The 20,879-nt window shown below is 46.8% G+C and overlaps 1 protein-coding gene across 1 annotated transcript in view; it reads right to left on the bottom strand.

Annotated features, from left to right (window-relative positions):
- CACNA1E (calcium voltage-gated channel subunit alpha1 E) overlaps nucleotides 1-20,879 on the bottom strand; it is a 428,883-nt gene that overhangs the window by 117,514 nt on the left and 290,490 nt on the right. The window contains exon 10 of the mRNA XM_079761136.1: nucleotides 12,445-12,548. Coding sequence (XP_079617262.1) covers nucleotides 12,445-12,548 — 104 coding nt within the window. The remainder of the gene's footprint in view (nucleotides 1-12,444; nucleotides 12,549-20,879) is intronic.

The raw sequence follows: 20,879 nt of genomic DNA, 5'->3' as shown, positions 1-20,879 counted from the left end.
CTTTGAATTCCACGGCACCTCTAACAGCCTCGGAGCTGAACAGCTAGAGGTGCCGAGCACCCAGTGTACAACCACGCGGTAAAGACTGTGATTATCAACCGGGGAAATTGGAAGGTATTATTTCAGCCACCTCAGAGTGCACGTGCCTGCAAGTGCACAGAAAACATGTCTAATTATAGGGGCTACAGGCTATAAGCTCGGAATGAAGCGAGGCTCTAACTATTATGAATTTCCATGTGGTGGAATCAATTGCTTTGAGATTCCATAGACCACAAAGAGAAACACAGGTTCAAGCAAAAGAAATTCTCCTCATCTTGAAAAGCCTAGGACTGTGGTATAAGCACCAAAGTGAAATGAGCATATGGGATACATTACAACAGGAAAAAAAAAAATCCAAGAAAAGGCCCCTCAAATAGCAATGATTGATTACTGTGGGTCACGTCCGTCCCACTGATAATGGCAATGCTCCCTCTTTCTCCCAGTAATAGAGAAGGTCTGAGTACAGTTCCTAGACTCGACCCTTGACACCAGCAAAAGAATGAACTTCTACCACAGTAACCTGTGCCCAGCTCTTCGGCCAGTATTAAACGTGGGCTTTGGGGGAATTATACCCATTTTAATTCCACAATGCTCAAAATCCCAGGAAAATCTCTGATGAATAAAGACATCCCACCTATTGAAAGATGGCCTTTGATTCGTTCATTAGAAGGTTATCTACGGGAACCACTGTGGGGCTGTGAATTATGCTTGCTACGTCCTGGGAAAGGGAAGGTGAACTCACCATCATACCTGCCTTCGTAATCTATGAAAGGTCAAGGAGCTCCACAGATAACTGTAACATGAGACAAGTGCTGTAGCGGAAGGTTATATACAGTGCGAGGAGGACGCAGATGAGGAAACGTAAGGATTTGACCTTGAAAGATGAGCCAGAGTTCCTCTGCTAAATAGGCAGGTGTGTAGAGGAGCTTAATGGGGTTATTTCTAGGCAATAGGAACAAAAAAAAGGAGATGTGTGTACCTGGGAAATCCAGGAATGGAGTGTGTGGTGTGCTAAAGGAGAGGCTACATGGGTTGAGGCTGGAAAGGTAGGCAGGGCTGAGCTTTGAGAGGTCATATAAGATAAGGATGATGAATTAAGATTCTTTAATAAAATGATGATGAGAGAAGGTAGCAGTTGAAGCTGTGTTTGTGATTATTCTGTTTTAAAGTCTTTAACTGTTAAAAATTTAATCTATATTCATCATTTCTACCCACCAAATGTGTGGTGTTTTTTTTGTTTTGTTACTTTGCTTTTTCTGAGAATTTACTGGTCTATAATATTTAAAAGAATGTGATTCATCGAGTAACCACCAGTCTACATTACTTATATTGCCTTAAAATTTCAACATAAATTTATGATACTTATTAATGTTCATTACGTATTATTATTTAATGTTTTAAGCTAGGATGTGGAAAAACCAGAACTATCATGTATTGCTGGCATATATGTAAAATGGTACAGCCACTCTGGAAAATAGACGGCAGTGTCTCATAAGCCTAAATGCACACATACCATATGACCCAGCAACTGCACTCTTGGCATTTAGCTCAGAGTTCTCCTGACATTCACACAAAAACCTGTACACAGATGTTGAGAGCAGTTTTATCTGTAATAGCTCAAAACTGAAAACAACCCAAATGTCCTCCAAGGGGTGCCTGGTGAAACCAACTGTGGTACCTCCACACTACAGAATAGTACTCAGAAATAAAAAAGGAATCAGAAGTCAACAGGAATGACTTGGATGGATTTCAAGGGAATTATGCTGAGTGAAAAAAATAAAGTCCATTCCAAAAGGTTACATACCATATAGTTCCATTTATATAAGATTCTTTTTTTGCAGGGGGGAGTGTTATTAATCCTCACCCAAGGATATTTTTTCCATTGACTTTTAGAGAGAGTGGAAGGGAGGGCAGGAGGGAGGGAGAGAGAGAGAGAGAGAGAGAGAGAGAGAGAGAGAGAGAGAGAGAGAAAGAGGGAGAGAAACATCAATGTGAGAGAGACACATTGATTGATTACCTCCTGCATGTGCCCCAACTGGGGCTGGGGATCAAACCTGCAACTCAGGCACATGCCCTTGATTGGGAATTGAACCCGTGATCCTTCAGTGTGCCAGCTGATTCTCTAACCACCAAGCAACAACCAGCCAGGGCTATATACGATTTTTAAAATAACAAAATTAGAGAGATGTGGAACAGATGAGTGGTTACCTGGGATTGTGGGGTGCGGGTGGAAAAAAGTGGGTGTGACTTATAAAGAGGTAGCACAAGGGATTCCTGTGATGGACCAATTCTGTATCTTTATTGTGGTGGTAGTTACACATTTCTACAATAAAATTACATGAAACCACACACACACACACACACACACACACACTCACTCACTCACTCACTCACGCAAAACTGGTGAAATCTGAATAAGCTCTGTGGAGTGTACCAATGTCTATTTCCTAGTTGTATTGCATTGTTGTTATGCAGAATGTGATCACTGAGGAAGCCAGGTGAAGGGTATATGAGATCCCCCTAAACTTTTTTCTCTGGCAACTTCCTATAACTCTATTGTTATTTCAAAATAAACTTTTTTTTTTTTAAAAGCCATCCATGTCCTTACACATTGTCAACTTCAACAGCTATTGTTTAGTCACCTTTGTATTGGATCCCTATGACTCACTCAGCATTTGGGGTTTGCTCATTCCCTTTTGAAACCCTGTACTTCTTTGTCCTCGAGACGTGATGCTTTCCCGATATCCTTTTGACCGGTCTAGATATTCTACCTCTTTAGTGGTCGGTGTTTCTAGAATTCTCTATCCCTGCCTGTTTTCTCTTCTCTCCATCCCCTCCATGGATAACCGTACCTATTGTTGTCATTTTCTCTATCAAGTACTGACAGTGTCACTTCTTTTCTCCCTCTGTTCTTAAAACACAAGTTGTTGGCTGATCCCATCCACTTGTTTGGCCCCCCTGAACCTCAGACTCTCTCTGTCTGAAATGGAACACATCTCCCTCCCAGAGCAAGAGCTGTCTGTATTCCTTCGTCTATTACTCATCTCTGTAAATGGAACCAAAGGTCTCCAAGACATTCACCACTGAATCTGGGATCTATGCTAGAATGGTCCTCCCTCACCCGTTATAGCCAGTCATTTATCACATCCTATTTTACCACCTAAAGTATTCGCCTGTTTCCCCTTTACCTTTTAGCTATCAGTGCCTGATATCCTCATTCCTTGTCTACCAACTAAAGCTTTGCAATAGTCTTATTACCAATCAATCACATTTTACCACCTTCCTAATCCTCTATGTGCTCAATTTAAAATTCAAAACTAACTCTCATAGCTTTCTATGTGACCCCCACGGTCACACAGCTCATCCGGGAAAGGGCGGGAACCAGGGACACGCTGGTCACCACATGTGTTTAACATGGAATCTGTCTGCAGGACTGGAAGCTCTATGTGTCTTGGCCGCCTCCAAAGGTCCCTTCATCTCCATCCAGATCTGCTGTCCTAGATGCCAGGTAATTTCCTTCCAAAAAAAAAAAAAAAAAAAGGCACGGAAACTATCTGGAAGCTGTGCTCAAGAGCATGGATATCTGGCCCTGGCACACCTCAGTCCCCATTCCGAACCTGCTGCCTCATAGCTTTGTGAGCTTGGGCAAATTACCAAACCTCCTTGTCAGGGCGATCCTATTTATATAAACAAGATAGTAATACTCCTTAGGGTCATTGTGAGGGTTAAAGGAGCCCAGTATGTCAGGGCAGTGGTTGGCAAACTCATTAGTCAACAGAGCCAAATATCAACAGTACAACGATTGAAATTTCTTTTGAGAGCCACATTTTTTAAACTTAAACTTCTTCTAACGCCACTTCTTCAAAATAGACTCGCCCAGGCCATGGTATTTTGTGGAAGAGCCACACTCGAGGGGCCAAAGAGCCGCATGTGGCTCACGAGCCGCAGTTTGCCGACCACGGTGTCAGGGGATCGGCAGTGTTTGGTACATGGCACAGTCTCAAGTAAATTACACATTTAAAAAATTTAACCTAAAACTAACCCTACACCACGCCTGTGAACTAGCCAAATGGTAGAAGTGTGATATGGTTTCTCAAACTCCGTCCGAAACCTAAATGCCCTTCCTCAAAACCTTTGTCCTGTGTTCTTCCCTAGCTACTTAGTGGCTCGATTCAGAGATTTGGCAGGAGTCCAGGAGCCTTCTGTCTTCGTTCCACCCCCTCTACACTCTCAGACACACCCACTAGTCACCGAGTCATGCAGACCCCTTCCCACCAACACCGCCCGGATGCGGCCCATCCTCTCCACCACCACTCCGCTGTTCTCCTCCAGGCCTCACTGCTTCTCTGCTTCTCTCCTCAGCTGCTGCTCCTAAGTGTCTCCCTGTCTCCAGCCTTGCCTCTCTGTACACTTTCTTCAGGGTGATCACCTTCCAATGCAAACTGGTCATCTTCCGAGCTTCAACTTGAGGACCCCTCCCCCCACCCGCCAAGCTTCTGGGATCAGGTTCAAAGTCGTTAGCTTAGCCCATATGAAGGGCCCTCTACTTGGTCTCCTCTGCTTCCCCTAATGAACTTCTCCCATTGCTCCTGGTGCATCTGTAAGCAGTCCCTGGCCTGGCTGTCCCCACCCCGGTTTGGGGACAGTGCTAATGCACCCAGGCCTACCTCCTTCTCTCCAGGAGCCCTGGGGACAGCGGGGCGAGGTGGGGGGTACAGCTCAGGGCCCTTTCTGTCTGTGTGAGCCTCCTGCCCGTAGCACCTGACCTTCTTCAGGACGTGCCTGCGCAGCGCTGGTTTGTTTTCATGGAGACAGGAAGCTCTGCTTCTCCTCAAACCCAAGCTAATGGTTTTCATCAAATCGCACTTCCTCTGAGACACATAAAAATGCTGCAATGCCCCATCCACACTTCCTCCTTAAATACACTGAAGCCCGTGAACACACCTCACTGCCTTCCTTTACCTCCAGCCCTGAGACTGGTGCCAATGGGCCATGGCCGCCATTGTCTCCCCTCACCTGGACTCTTCTCGTCACCTGCCTAATACAGGGGCACCTCCCTCCATTGCCGTCCCTCTGCTTTAGGAGAGCCTTGGCAGTAACATTCAAACGGCCCGCAGCATCCTGGGAACATGTCCTCTGGAGATAAAGCCTTCAGAGCTCGTCCCTGGCTTTCCAGGGCAACTCCCAACCACGCCCTCACTCCAGAGAGAAAGCCACATCCCCCAGGGGCGTGTGAAACCAGACCAAGCGGAGAGCCCGTGCCCCTCCCACTCCTGTGCACAGAACCCTCCGCGGACACCAGTGAAAACCCTCCCCATTTGTGTCGAGCATCAGAACGTGGAAAAGAAACCTGGACGGAGATATTTCAGGCCCGGCCTGTAAGGCGCCTATCGTTCACATTCCTGTCAATGTCAGCATTTCCGCGCACCAGCTGCTGCTGTCACTTCCTAGGTTTCCCCAGAAGTGCTAAGGAGGCAAATGTCACTTCAGCTCTGTTTCCTCTCCCAACCCGAGGAGGCCACTCCCCATCAGAGAGCTGACCGCCTCACGACTGGTTCAAACCAAAAGGACAGGCTGCTACCCAGCTGATAGCCACCGGCCCTAAGAGGTGGAGGAAACCAGGTCAATATTATCAAAGGGCGTAAGGGCGAATGGCTGTTCCATGCCAGACCCTGGGTGAGGTGGCCTCTGCATATGAGAGAGAATTGCTATCCCATGTCACAGAGGAGGAAGCAGACTCAGAGCCCCTTGTCCGGATGCACAAGGCTAGCAAGTGGCAGGGTTAGGTTCTCCTCCATGACTGCCAGGCGCTTCTCCCAAGCTGCCACTCGTTCCCATCCGGAGAAGAATGTAAGAAGATTAAAAGATGCAATTCCACACCAGAGCACATCCATCCGAGTGGATACGGTCAGGCTCAGGACTTGTCCTGCGGGGCAGAGCTCCGTCACATTTCCCTACTCTTGAACCCACCCTGGAGTCTTATCTGGAACACCAAGGACGTGTTAGCACAGCACCTGTTTTCTCGCTCTTCAAATATTAAGAATCTGACTTGAATTCTCTAAACTAAAACGTGGACACACTTAGGAAGTGAGTAATGATCAAGAACAGAGGGCCCAGCCCTAGCTGGTTTGACTTAATGGAGAGAGCATCAGCCTGCGGACTGAAGAGTCCCGGGTTTGATTCCAGTCAAGGGCACATGCTCTAGGCCTCTGACTGCCTTCACCCTAAACTTCCCTTCGCCATCACGCTTGGGACCCCCTTTGCCTCTCTCCTCTATTAAAGCCCTTGTTTCCATGAGTATCATGCCCTTCTCCCTCTTCAACTGTTTCCTCATTTTAGTGACTCACATTCTCCAGGAACTTCTTCAGAAAGAATGTCTGGAAATATTGCTATTATCCTCGAAAATAATTGCTATTTTGGTGGGTATAGACTTCTGTCCTGGAAAATTTTTTGCCTTCAGAAAGCTTTAGGGGACTTGTCGAAAAGATGGCGACCGGCTGGAAGGTAGGGAGAGAGTGCGAGTGAGGAACCGATAGAGGAGAGTGTAGACGTGTGTGGTGTGTGTGTGTGTGTGAGCTAGGGTCAGTTAGATTCTGCACGTCTTCCAAGGGGCTCCCTAACTGGGCAGTCCTAGACGGCGCAGCCCCGCGCACAAAGCGGACACTTCTCAGCGGCTGGTGCGGACGCGGAGACCACGCCATCTTGGGAAACAGAGCTGCCTGAGACGCGGATCCTGGCTTCTGACACAAACCAGGACCCTGCAGCCACTGGGCACAGAGAACTGCTATCACAGCTTCAGACCACAAACAAGAATCCAGACTTCTCAGCAGAATTCCGTGAGTCAAAGAGCCTACCCCACTCCCAGCAGGCGCGCGAGCGCCATAGTAACTGATAGACCCGCCCCTCCCCCAAGCTGCTGAATGCTCACAGGCGCGCCGAGAGCGCAGTAACTGATAGACCCGCCCCTCGCCCAAGCTGCCGAGCTTTGCGCAGGGACGCGCTCCCCACTAGGGAATTTGGCGCGGCACGGGACAGAAGCAGCTCCCGGTCGGGGAAATCTGTCAGTGCGCACAGAGGGCTCCCCTTCGGGGAATTTGGCTTGCGGGTCACAGCTCCCCCTTCTGGGAATCTTAGAGCGTGCACAGAAGGGCTTCCCTTCGGGGAAGTTGGCGCGCAGGACGGACTCCGCCCCACTTCCGGGACTTTGGGAGAGTGCACCACAGAGTCAGCTCACCTTCAGGATTTTAAGAATGTGCGCTCTAGCCGGTTTGGCTCAGTAGAGAGAGCACACACAGGACGCAGCTCCACTTCAGGGAATTTGGCACGCCGGACACAGCTGCCTGGGATCCCTGACTCACAGTGCATTCACACTAAGAGCCAGCGACCCCAATTGTTGGTGCATGCACACACAGGGACCCTGATTCTCAACGAGAAACCTCACAAGGCAACAGAGACTTTGACACTCGAGTCTTGGTGCAGACACAGGGAAACTCTGACTCCTGGCACATCCTAAGGATCTCATTTTCGGCGCATACCAACAGTGTGGTGCAGACAGGGCCCCTGATTCCAAGTGTGCACACGAGACCACACAGAACACTGGGGACACTGACCCTGGGCAAGTCTGGTTCCCACCAACCAAAGGCAGCCACATGTCCTAGTGTCAGAGCACTCCAGTGAAACTCGGGTGGAGCGAAGTCCCCACAGCACACGGCCCAGGTCCACGCAAACGGAAACTTGAGCTTTCTGGTAATAGCCAGAATGGGGAAACGAAATATCTCACAGAGGAAAGAAAATGTGGAGTCGCCAAGAAAGGAAATTAGTGAAACTGAAGCTTGCAACATGACCGAAAAGGAGTTCAGAGTAATGGTCGTGGAATTTATACAACGGATGGATGAGAAAAATCAACAACTTATGCAAGAATCAGGAAGAAATGAAGAGTGATATAGCTACAATCAAAAACACCATGGAAAGTTTCAACAGTAGACTACAAGAAGCAGAGGACCGAATTAGTGAGTTAGAAGATCAGGTACAGAAACAAGCTCAAGCTGAACAGCAATTGGAGAAAAAAATTAAAAAGCAGGAGGAAAGCCTAAGGGAGCTTCGGGACAACATGAAACGAAGTAACATGCGTATAATAGGGCTGCCAGAAGGACAAGAAGAGCAGCAGGGTTTAGAAAATCTATTTGAAGAAATAATGACAGAAAACTTCCCAGATATGGGAAAGATAAAAGTTACGCAAGTAAAGAGAGTCCCAAGCAGGATCAACCCCAAAAGACCCACACCAAGACATGTCATAATTTCAATGGCAAATATAAATGATAAAGAGAGAATCCTAAAGGCGGCAAGAGAGAGACAGAGAGTTACCTACAAAGGAACACCCATCAGATTGTCACATGATTACTCATCAGAAACACAACAAGCTAGAAGTGAATGGAAGGAGGTATACAAAGTGTTGCAAAGCAAAGGACTGAATCCAAGAATACTATATCCAGCAAGACTATCAATCAAAATTGAAGGGGAAATCAGGAGCTTTGCAGACAAAAAAAGCCTCAGGGAGTTTATCACCACCAAACCAGCAATGCAAGAATTGCTAAAGGGAATACTGTAAAAAGAAGAAATAAACAGGTAAGAAGGAATACAGACACAAAAATAGATATGACTGCAAACAAATACCTTTCAGTAATAACTTTAAATGTAAACGGACTAAATGCTCCAATCAAAAGACATCGAGTAGCTGAATGGATAAAAAACAGAAAGCTTTAGGGACTTCTCTATTGGTTTCTAATTTTCAATGTCACTTAGACATCCAAAGCCATCCTAATTCCTAATTATTTGTAGGCAAAATCCATACGCTTTCCAATCTAATCACCAGAAGCTTTTAGAATATTCCCTTGACCCAGATGCTCTGAAATTCCATGATGATTCAAACTACGTTTTTACGATTCTCTATGTGTACCTGGTATTTGTTGCTCCTAAGGGCTGCATAGTACGTCATGGAATACATCCAACCGTTTCCCTACCTACTCTCCCAGTCATTGATCCTCAGGCTTCTACAACTCCCCTCCACCAAAAACAACGCTGGGAAGAGTATCCATGAACACGTCTCAACCACTCCTTTAATCTGGTCATGTGGGTTTACTGCTGCTGGGAACGTTTTTGGTATTTTTCTTTGTTAATTTCTTCTTTTGCATTTTATGTAACCCTTATTAGTTGAATGTCTGACCTATCCCCTGATTTTTTGATTTTCATTCAATTTTATATGATTACATCACTTTTATATTCCAACCTTTATACTTACACCTTTATATTTACTGTCTTTTTATTACACATTTTTTACATGAATTCATTTTACATTAATGTAAATTGTACATTAATACCCAAGAACTCTTCTTAACTGCTAAATGTTTTCTCTTTATAGCAATCTGTTACTTTGTGGATAAAATTCTTTCTCATCTATTTCTGCTGATATCAATTATACTTCTTAAAAGTTATCTTCTACCCCCTGTATTGTTCATATTCCCTCAAGTTTCTTTTTTCTATCTCTGATTTTGTTTTTGTCCTTTGTGTGAGACATTTTCTTTGAATGATAATGATCTCTCGCTGTGTGTTTACATTCATGAACAAGGCACAAAAGGCTTGTTGGAAACGCTGAATGCATGGTTGGGACTTGTAGAATGTTGAATATAGCACCCTCATCCCCCGCCAGAAACAAACAAAAGATGTGTCTATATCCTAATTCCTGGAACCTGGAACTGTTACCTTACTTGGAAAATGGGCTTATGCAGATTTAATTAAGGCAAGACTCTTGAGATGAACAGGTCATCCCGATGACCAGGTAACCTTAAATCCAATGACAAGTGTCCTCATAAAAGAGAGGTGGACAGAAGAGAAGGCATAGACCCTCATGGCAACACAGAGTATCTTAAAAGCATAGAGTTTAGTGAAAACAAGAAGGAAACAGTGTGATATATCTTTTATGCAAATAGAAATACACAAGACAGTTCGTAAAAATGTATTCAAATAAAAAGTAGACATTAAATATATTGTAAGGGCAGTTTGTATGGCAGGAAGATGGGAGATGGATATGGAGATAAGCCTCTGACCACAGATACAGAGACCAGTGACACAGCCACAAGCCAAGGAATGCTGCAGTCGCCAGAGGCTGGAAGAGGAAGGAAATAAATGCTCCCTTAGAGCCCTCGAAGGAAGTATGACCCTGCATGAGTTTGGACCTCTAGCCTCCAGAACGTTGAAGAATTAATTTCTCTCCCAGTTTAAACCACCGAGTTTGTGGTCATTTGTTTCGGCAGCCATATCGTGAGCCTCGCTGAGGTGATAGGTGGGAAACATGTCTCTGGTCACCCTCAATTATCTGTATACGTAGGTCTTTCTTCAAGCTTAACAGTTTCCCACAAAGAAAATGAATTTCCCACCGATGCTCTGAGCTCCTGCCAGATGGCTCCAGTTCTGAGAGTCACATAGTCAGGTGGACTGGAGGACTGAAACTCAATTTGTGGACTTTCATTTAAACCCTCCTGCTCTCACTGCAACATACAATCTCCACTCTTATATGCACCAGATGGGAGCATTCCCAGCTTCTCCCATTCAGTCTCTATGGGGAGTAAGACTTCTTTGTCCGGGGCGAAGGCTGGGTGTGGCAAATCCCTGTCAGCATTGTGTGAGGGGAGAGATCTAGGATGCTGGGGAGAGGACTGCCAAGTGTTCCTTACAAGGACCTTTGACCAGTCCTCTTATTTTTAGCACTACCCAGACTCCAGCTCTCAGACATCCCTAGTACCTCTAATTCCCAGGCCTCTCTAGGGCCCTGTAGAGTTATAAAGCAATCATTTTGCTTTATTAATTGGCATTCTTCATGCAAGAAATTTAAACCTCAGCTTTCCCACCACTGGGTTAGTTGCCCTTTACTCTCTATATTCAAAAATGGTTGACATCTCTCATCTGTTGTCATTTCTCCTGTTCTTTTTGTCACTGTGTCTGTCTTAAATTTTACTTCCTGTGTTAGCAGTTATAAGAGATGACCAAATGGTTCAATCTGCCATGTTTAAACAGATCCATCACCTTAAATTTTTTTCACTTGACAAACTTATGCCACTCAGACAAGAAAGTTCAATTTATTTATAAAAGTGTAAGATCCTCAAAAATCTACTGCGATGTTATCCTTCCTATTTTATACCTTTCATTTCCCCAGGTGAGATTTACACTCTGATTAAATTTTGTTACATTACAGTCTCTTCACTCTCAATGACAAGTCCCCTTTCTTCATCTTCGGTTATGGTATGGTGTTCCCATTCCTAGAAGTTTTATGCCCATATTTTCTATCTTATCTTATTGCATATGTAAGCACAGAATCAGCCCAAACTGTTCCTGTCTTGTTTCTAGCAAGACCCAGAACCAAAGTTTAAACCTTGGATATACCACTTCAAGAAACACTTGTAAGCCCTTAACTGTTCCCCACCAAGCAATCAAAGGACCAGGACCTGACCAAACCCAACCAACCAGTACACTTACTGAAGAGAAGGGTCAGCTGTCCAGGAATATCTGGTGCTGAAACCCCTTAAATCTTGCTCCAAACTTCCAACTGGGGAGACAATTTGAGCCTTGTCTCCTGTTTCCTTCCCAGCCAACCTCATAATAACAGCTTTTACTTTTCTCAAAAGCTGGGGTCATAGCATTGACTTCTATGCACATCAGGCAGCAAGCCCTTGCTTGGTAACACATTTTATATTCCAAACAAAATCCTGACACTTCACAAAACCATTTCTGATAACATCAGACAATATAGATTTGTCCCTTCCCCCAAACAAATGACCTGCATCGTATACTAGTCAGTAAAATAACTCCCTTTCCCTAACAGTTTCAAGTAATTGTGTTGCCCTCTCCCCAAAACATAAGGTCCTTAAAGGTAGGAACCAGGCCTTATACTTCACATGCTTCTCACAAGGCTTCCCATGGCCTTGGACACTGAGTAGTGGATTATTGATGTACTCTAATCCAAGCCCCGAATATGGTCTGATGTCCAATACATGATAAAGAATCTTTTGAGGGTAGAGCCTGTATCTTATTGAACTTTATATCCCTAACAACCAGCAAGAGTTTGACACAGATTGCCGAGTGACTAAATGAAAGGATGGATGGATAAATGAACTCTCAGTAGGTACTGTCTTCAATGTTGTACCTGATCTAAGGATTTTCTTACTTCCTAAGAATAATAAAGATGACTAGAAAGATAATCCACTACTGCATTCCCAACATCAGGAACACCACTCGGCACATAGGGGCTGCTTGGTACATGTCTTCTGAATGAAGCTTCAGTAAATGAATCTGCCCTGAGTCCGGAGCATCGGTTTATGGTTAGAAAGAGGTTAAAAGGAACGTGTGGCTTACCCGGAAAGCACTCCCAGGACTAGGTTGAGAACAAAGAAGGATCCAATGATGATGAGGGGGATGAAGTACAGCCAATTCCAGGTGGCTCCTAAGGCATCATTGGTCTGAAAGAAAGAAACATGGTTCCTTAATAACTCATCCAAACCATGTGCCAGCTGAAGGCCTCTGTTCTTGCAGCTGCCCACATAGGATAATGTAATAAGCACAGTGCAATGCAGTTAGACACGGCCTCGCTCCACTCCCAATCTGGTGTTACTGTGGGTTAACTCACTCTCCCATATGTGTAGAGAAGGACATTGCATCAGCCTCATGTCACATCCCGAGTTGCAATAGTCTTAACACCCTCACTTAACAGATGAGAGAACAGAACGCAGAAAGTTCAACCACTTTTCCAAGATCATGCAAACACTCACTGGCTTTATAGCGTTTGATGCTGTGGCTTCTAAGTTTCTGCTTTTTGAATTGGACCAATTCTCAAAAAGACAGGGGCAGGCTGTGTCCATCCCTCTATTCCACAGATGCTAGCCAAGGCCTGGACATGGCTGCACTGGAAGATATGAGGGCCGTCCACATCCTGCTCAGCCTTGACCTGACCTGTCCTCTGGCTCTCTGGGCTCTGGCTTGCTTTCTTCCATCATAATCCCTTATTAGAGAGCTGGCCCAGGCCTGGCCCCAGCAAGGCTCTGGACAAAACAATGAATAAATCTAGATTTGAAGAGTGATCCCTTGCTCTCTTTTGACTGCTAACACACAGTGACCTGAAAAATGCATGATATTCTAGATTCTTTTTTTGTTAATTCTTTATTGTTGAAAGTATTACATATGTCTCCTCTTTCCCCCATTGACATCTCCCCACCCACTCCCATCCTTGATATTCTAGATTCTTATACTGCAAGGTAAAGGCAAGGCCCTTGAATGGTGGGGGCTGAAGGAGCTTTACGCCACACGACTTAGCCCCCAGAAGCAACTCTTGCCAGGATATCTTAGTAGGAGTTTGGGAGCATTTTGAAAAGCCCTCTCTAACACTTGAGCCTCTCAACTAAGCTTCGCCTTGACTCTCCCTCCCCATGATATCAACCCCAAATCTTTTAAATAGTCTCCTTTAATTGCATTTTACAGACAGGGCTTTGAAATTCCCTCCAAATAGTTAATACCTGATTGAAACTCAATTTCTGGAAAGATATTTTATCCCCAATTCACTGGAGAAAAAGGCATCCAAGTCAAATGCCCTGCCTCAAATTCGCATGCTCAATTAGCGAAATAAAGCTGTGAACTTGGTATTTCTATGGCAAAGTGTTTTTTGTCTCTGTGATTTACATTCCACCAAACTTTGCAAACATATTTTGATTCCTTAAACTCATGCTTCCTGTGGACTTCTATGACATTCTACCTTGTTTTTCCCCCCAAGTTATCTCATTTTATTTCTGCCTCCCATTCAAGTATGTCAGTCCATAGACTAGAGCCTCCCACTGGTTATTATGGCAGCCATCGCCGTACAGTAAATTTTCCCATTAATAAGAGCTTTTAAGGCAACCTCTTTCACCAAACTTGTACCTTTTGTTGTGCCCCTACACTGTTCAGAGAGAGATGAGTGCTAATGAAGCAAAATAAAAGTTAAAAACAAACACTTCCTCATGGGACAAAGGCAGGGACTTGCTAATTTCAGTGCATAAGATGTAACTCTTTGGGTCAACCAGGCCTGCCCAGTTTAGTGTAAGCAGGGAAGATGTGGGCCAGGCCTCCGAGAAAACTGCCCCTGATTCAAACATGAAGAACCAGATGCCAAGGGACTTAAGGGCTTTTAATAGACCTAGGAAACTGTTTTCTCTCCAAGATGGTTGAGACATGGGCCTTCCTGTGAGCTGCAGGATGGACGGAACTATCTTAGTACAGCTAGCTCTGTCTTTATTCAGGATTATAAAGGCAATACTTTGTAGAACTGATTAGCTAGGATGGTTCACCAATGATACTCAGGCCAACGAGTCTGTTTATTTTTTTAAATATGTTTTATTGATTTTAGAGAGAGAGGAAGGGAGACAGAAAGAAATATCAATAAGAGGGAAACATCAATTGGCTGCCTCCTGCATGCCCCCTATTGGGGATGGAGCCCACAACCCAGACATGTGCCCTGACTGGGAATCAAACAGGTGACCTCTTGGTTCATGGGTTGATGCTCAACCACTGAGCCACACCGGTGGAGAAGACCAACAGGTTTCATTCACTCTATGGCTTAGCCAGTACCCCTCAGCGCTCTTTGTCAGCAAGGACCGAGTCTGCTCCCAGCACCCAGATCAGAGTTCAGTTGCCAATAAACATTAGTTGGTGTCAGCGATGACATTGTGACCTTTAAGGTGTCTTTGGGCCCAGGAGTGAATGAGCTACAGTGTGAAGAGAGCTAAAGCAATTTCAGTTGGGTGACTATTTGCTAGAGATGCTGTAGAGCAAGCATGTCAAACTCGCAGCCCGTGGGCCACATGCTTCATTTATTTGGCCCGTGTTAGCCTTTGAGTTTGCCATGCTTGCTGTAGAGTGTTCCCCAAATTGTGTGGTCATTGCCTGAGGTCGGTAGGCCATTCATGTGTTCTGTGGAAAATGGGCTTCTATAACCAAAGAAACCTGGGAAACACAGCAAATTCTATTTCCCCCTGAGCCTGTGAGAAGACCCACACACAAAAAAGGGAGCATTAACTTTGTTTATTCCATCATTTTATACACTTCCTTGATTATAAGACCCCCTTTCTCAAGGAAAATCCATAAACATATCAGGAAGTAGAGCCTGTGAAATGCAGGGATAAAAGGACTCCCTCACAGCCCCAGAGTCTGGAACCTGCTTCCTAATTCTTCTAGAAAATACCGATGATGAACAGTGTCTTTTTATTCAGTGTTTTGAGAGAATATTTTGGTTTTGCTATAACATACACTAAGGCAACAGCCTTAACTGTCTGCTCATTTCTGTACCTGGCACCTAACGAAGTGTTTGGCACATACAGTTGCTCAATTAATCAATAAACAACCATGATTTGAATAAGATGATTCTCATATTTGAAATATACCCCAAAAAAATCATTCTGATATTCCCCCTCTCCATCTGTGCAGCTCTGTCTGAATTGCTTAAAAAAGGAAAAAAGTCATCCACTATGGCACTGGGGCCTGTTGGATGAACAAGAGAGGAGGAAGGCAAGATGGGGAGAAAAAGAAAATCTGGGAGGACCCCAGCACCAGCGGCATGACGCCCTGGGAGGGTGTTAGCGATGACTGACAGCTTAAAAGGTTCTTCTGGAGAAAACAGCTTGACAGCCCAGAGATTACTCACAAACCCTTTTAACAGACTTGCCACCCCCTCTCTACACCTTTCTCCTCTCCCTCCCATCCTTCCTCCCCAGGTGGCCTCACCCTCACATCACCTTGCCTGTCAATGGATCAATGACACATCCAGTCCCTGTGCTCAAGGTCACATGCCTCAGCAGGAGGGGGCAAGCAGAGGACTTCACACTTCCCTCCTCCAAAAAGGCAAGGTTCTTTCTGATGCTAATTAGAGCTTCAATCTCCTTCTGATTCATCATTATTAAAACAAGCATAAAATTGTCCAGTGTAGGAGAGATGACTACTGACGTGTCTTCTGAGATTCAACAAGAAGAACGAAACTGACAACTCCCAAGGCAGCAAGTGCCCCGGGACCACGTGAGGTAGAGTCAGGGCCGCCAAGCAGAAAACGTTGACAGCTGTGGCTATTCTCTCTGGGGCATGACTGTCTGTACCCCAAAGAGGGTGGGAGAATTTCTCCCTCTCCTTCCTTCTCCACAGCCCCCGCCCGCCTGCCGCCGCCCTCGGCCTCTGTGACTCTGACAAGAGGCTGGGGTGCAGGATCATCACACTTTATTTTCCCTCAGGACTCACTCTTCCTTCAGAAACAGGGGACAGCCGCGCTAAGTACTCTGACTGAGCAAGGTCCTGGGGAAGGAGACCCACAGCTTTCCAAACGTATCCCGCACGGTTCTGGCCCCAGGAGTGTCTCGTGGTGAACCTTTCCCAGATCTCTACTGTGGAGCACCAGGCCCCTCCCAGCAAAGAAAGCTACACAGAGGGCCAGCCTCCTCCTTCCCACCCTCACGGAGCACCTGCTGAGTGCCAGGCATCACAGAAGCACGCTACGTGCTATGCCTTGTGAGCAATGTCCTCGTCATCTAAGATGCTGATCTCCCACCCAGCCCAGCGCAGCCCCCAGACTGGCAGGCCGGCTGCTTCCCACCTTCTCACCTGCCGCGTCCCTGAGTGACACACACATGCATACGTGCACGCGATGGGGTGGTGACAGACGGAGAAGGCAGTTGCGGGGGGCAGCCCACCTGCACAGGAGTACTCAATGGGTCCCAGTCCTGCCACAGAGGGAATGTGCTCCCCCGGGAAGCTGCCTGGTTGGGGGTGGTGAGCGCACCCACTCCCTGCATAAACAGGCGCACAATGCAATTATCACATTAATCTCGGGGGACTGTGGAAGCTGGAGGAAGGTGGGGGAGCAGGATGGAAGAGGAAGAGCGGGATGGCGACAGCAACAGGAAGGGTCCCTGGTTCTCCCGTCTGAGGCTGCACCAGCAGGGCTCTACGAAGGTGCCACAGGGCTCTCTGAAAAACATGAACTTGCCTTTCAGGGCAGCTCCGGCCCGAGGCTGACTGAATTGAGACTGGAATTAGGATACTGATTCCAGGGTTTCTGGGGTACACCTGTTCCCCAGACTAAAGGCAGCACCTGCTGGCAAGCCCTGGACCAGCTGACAGCAGATTTCTCAGCCTGGGCTGGAGAACTCTTTGGGGTCTGTCCTGTGGGGTGCATTAGCAGCATCCCTGGCCTCTACCGAGTAGAAGCCAGTAGCACGCCCACCCCCTGTTGTGATAACCAAAAGTATCTCCAGAATCTCCAGTGTCCTGGGGCTGGGGGTCTGGGGCAGAAACTGGCCTCTGGGCTCCATCGCAAAAGAGAGATCTCTGGGATTCCCAACCCACTCAGGTCCAGGGATGGCTGCTAAGAAGCCAGGCCATTCATTTTAGCAAACACAACTGTGCAAGGCCTCTGCCAGCCACCAGAGAGAGAATACCAGAGAGGGCAAAGGGGTGGGGGTCGGGGGAGGCACAGAGGCCGAAGATAGATTCAACTGCTGAATACCTCCCCTAAGGGCAACACACCCGGGCACCTGCTTCCCCGTGGCCCCCACATCATTCCAGCACCCAGTGCGACAGCTCCTTTCCCACCCAAGGGACGTGGAGTCTGTGGCTCAGAGCAGGATGCCACATGGTGCTCAACAAATCTGTGGACCACCCAGTGTGTGGCAGACACTCTTTTAGGCGTTGGAGATAAATGAAGAGCAAATCGTTTCAGGTCATGGCCCGTGGAAAACAGTATAACGGGTGGATCCACATTAAAGAGACGAGCACGCAAATATTTGCAAACCTAAACTGGTGAGTGTGCTGATGTGCAGCTGTGTCTGATCACACCCAGGTGGTCAGGAAAGGATTTGTGAAGCTTTAGAGAAAGGAATCACATGAGACTCTAAGAAACTACCTTCACTGAGACAGCAGAGGCCAGAAATGGAGAGAACAGGCTTATATAGAGATGAAAGTGGAGGAAAAGGTTAAGTTTAAGAAGTGTCAAGAGGTGGGGGGCATAGAAGAAGGAAAAAAAGGAGGGGAGGGCTTCTGGAATGAACTCCACCAGACCCGTGTGGATGTTCTACTGAACCATATGCCCCAGGGCTGCCTGCAAGCCCCTTCCTAGGTACCATCTACTCTCGGCCAATGGGACCTCATCCTGACAGGTCAGCCTAATCAGGAAATGTACAGGCGACTGTACATCTATCTCCCTGCGTACACCGAGTCATCCACGTTCCCTCTTTGCTCAGGACTCACATTCAGAATAGCCCTTTCCCTCCTCCCTCCTGCACCTTCCCTGTCCAGCCCTCACCCCTGTGGCAGATTCTGGGCTGTGCCCGCTCAGGTCCCCTTTCCCAGTAGGTGCGCCCAGCCCCTAGCACCGTGGTCGGCAAACTGCGGCTCGCGAGCCACATGCGGCTCTTTGGCCCCTTGAGTGCGGCTCTTCCACAAAATACCACGGCCTGGGCGAGTCTATTTTGAAGAAGTGGCGTTAGAAGAAGTTTAAGTTTAAAAAATTTGGCTCTCAAAAGAAATTTCAATCGTTGTACAGTTGATATTTGGCTCTGTTGACTGATGAGTTTGCCGACCACTGCCCTAGCAGTTAGGCGTGTTAGCTAAGGGCTCACCTGCACACGCTCAGAAGCCGTCTCTGCCTCACCTGTGAGTGTATGCCAGCCTATGGGAGGGAGACCTGTCCCCAATAACTAACCGATGTGGGGCTATTAAAGGCCCAGCCCCTTTGCCTCTGAGTGGGACAACCGCTGGGGTATAACCCACACTCTGGAGCTATCAGTGGCATCAGGTTGGAGGTTACAACCATGGAAACGAAACTTCGCCTAGTACCCTTACTAGTCCCTTCTTAATTTCTCAATAAATCATTGCCACAAGAACCTCTGCCCCCAAATCAATTTGTAAGAAATCTGACTTAAGGCATGACATCCCTTTCTCATCAGGGTTTTGAACAACCTTCGAAGCAGCCAACACCCAGCCCCTGCGTCGCACAGTCGGATGGTGTTTCCAAGGGCAGAGCTGCTTGAACTCCTCTGACCACACCCAGGTTTTAGGAAGGGGACATAATGTACAGTGCACCACACAGCACTGGGCAAGTAAAGGCCCGTGGAACACACAACCTGGCTCCCAGCACACCAGGCAGTCTAGCCACGATCTTGGAAGGTTGCGAGAATACACTATACAACCGTCACTTGGTGGAACAGGCCCAACCAAGGAAAGTGACCTGGAGCAGACCTGGGTCCACTTCTGGAGAACCCTGGACTCTTCCTAAATCGTTTAGTCCCAGGTCTCTTCAAAGCAATCCTCCCCAGACTATTACCAGCTTCTAGGGGAGAACAAAAACAAACAGGAAAGCCGACGCTAGGATGTGGCAGCCAGAAAATGAGAGCTGTTTTCCCAGCCCTCCAGCAAGAAAGAGGGTGAAGGAGCCGTGGAGAGAAAATAGAGTGGAACTCAGCCACCTGCTGCCGCCCAGCAAGGAGCTGAACCTGCCAGTCCTGAGGCAGAGCATTTCATCATGTCTCAGGTCCCTGAGTGTGTGTAATAGACCCGCTAAGTCTCCCCACACAAACAAGCTTCACCAGGGGAGATAAGTAATCAGGAATCAGGGCCCTCCACACCTTCTGCAGAAAAGTTGCTTGTTCCAAGCCCCTGGACTTGATGGCCAGCAGCCACCTATTCCCTGGACGTCAGTGACTGTCACTGAGGATGCATCAGTGTCTTCATCCAGATGCAAAAGCACCTCCAAGGGTAACTTCCTGGGGGACATTTCACCATCGATTCTCCACCTTTGCAGTGGGAAAAGAGAGCAGAACCAGTGTGACAAAGAGGAGAGCCAGGGGAAGACGGCTCTCCCACCTCACCCACAGGCAGCAGTCTGATGTCCATGAGACCAGGGCAGGAGCTCCAGGCCAGGAGCTCAGCTCAGAATCCGAGGCAAGCACTGCCCCATCCTGGTCGTGGGCGGGGATCTCCACGGGTGCTGGGCATAGATGTAATTGAAGACCTATCCACAGTCCTGGCAAGATGACTCAAGAGCAAATATCAAACAGAGAGGGTAGGCAGAGCCACATGCAACCAGAAAGGTCACCATGACTGTGTCCACATAAGCCAGTGCCTCAAAACCCACAGGAGTCAGGGCCCTGCTGTGCTCAGGATCGCTTTGGTTAAATCCTACTAAGTCCAAGATCATCTTTATGAATGTTCATCCTGCTGCCCCCCTTTCTGAGTTCTGGCCCAACATGGAGATAAGAGATCCTTTAAAGGCCGTGGTCGGCAAATTGCGGCTCGCGAGCCACATGCGGCTCTTTGGCCCCTTGAGTGTGGCTCTTCCACAAAATACCACGGCCTGGGCGAGTCTATTTTGAAGAAGTGGCATTAGAAGAAGTTTAAAATATTTGGCTCTCAAAAGAAATTTCAATCGTTGTACTGTTGATATTTGGCTCTGTTGACTAATGAGTTTGCCGACCACTGCTTTAAAGGTCTTGTACCTGCTGAAGCTGGGTTTGGGTCACAAAGACTCGATATTCTGTTCTCTCTACATTTGTGTATGCTTGAACATTTTTGGTAATAAAAGATTCAAACATTTCCCCAAAGAATAGTTTGTTTATATAGTTCAGGATCTTGTATGAATTTTAAGAGAAAATTCCTTTTTAGTCAAAATAGTGAAAAATGTTAACAGTGATAATAAGGGGGGGGGGTTAAATAAGTGATTATAATTTTTTTATACTTTTCTGTATTTTGCAACTTTTCTGCAGTAACTGTTTTTGTTCATTTGT

Source organism: Cnephaeus nilssonii (assembly GCF_951640355.1).
Source record: "Cnephaeus nilssonii genome assembly, chromosome: 21".
In the NCBI taxonomy this organism is placed as follows: domain Eukaryota; kingdom Metazoa; phylum Chordata; class Mammalia; order Chiroptera; family Vespertilionidae; genus Cnephaeus; species Cnephaeus nilssonii.
The sequence above is the reverse complement of the archived record's forward strand: the minus strand, read 5'-3'. Positions and strand labels throughout refer to the sequence as shown.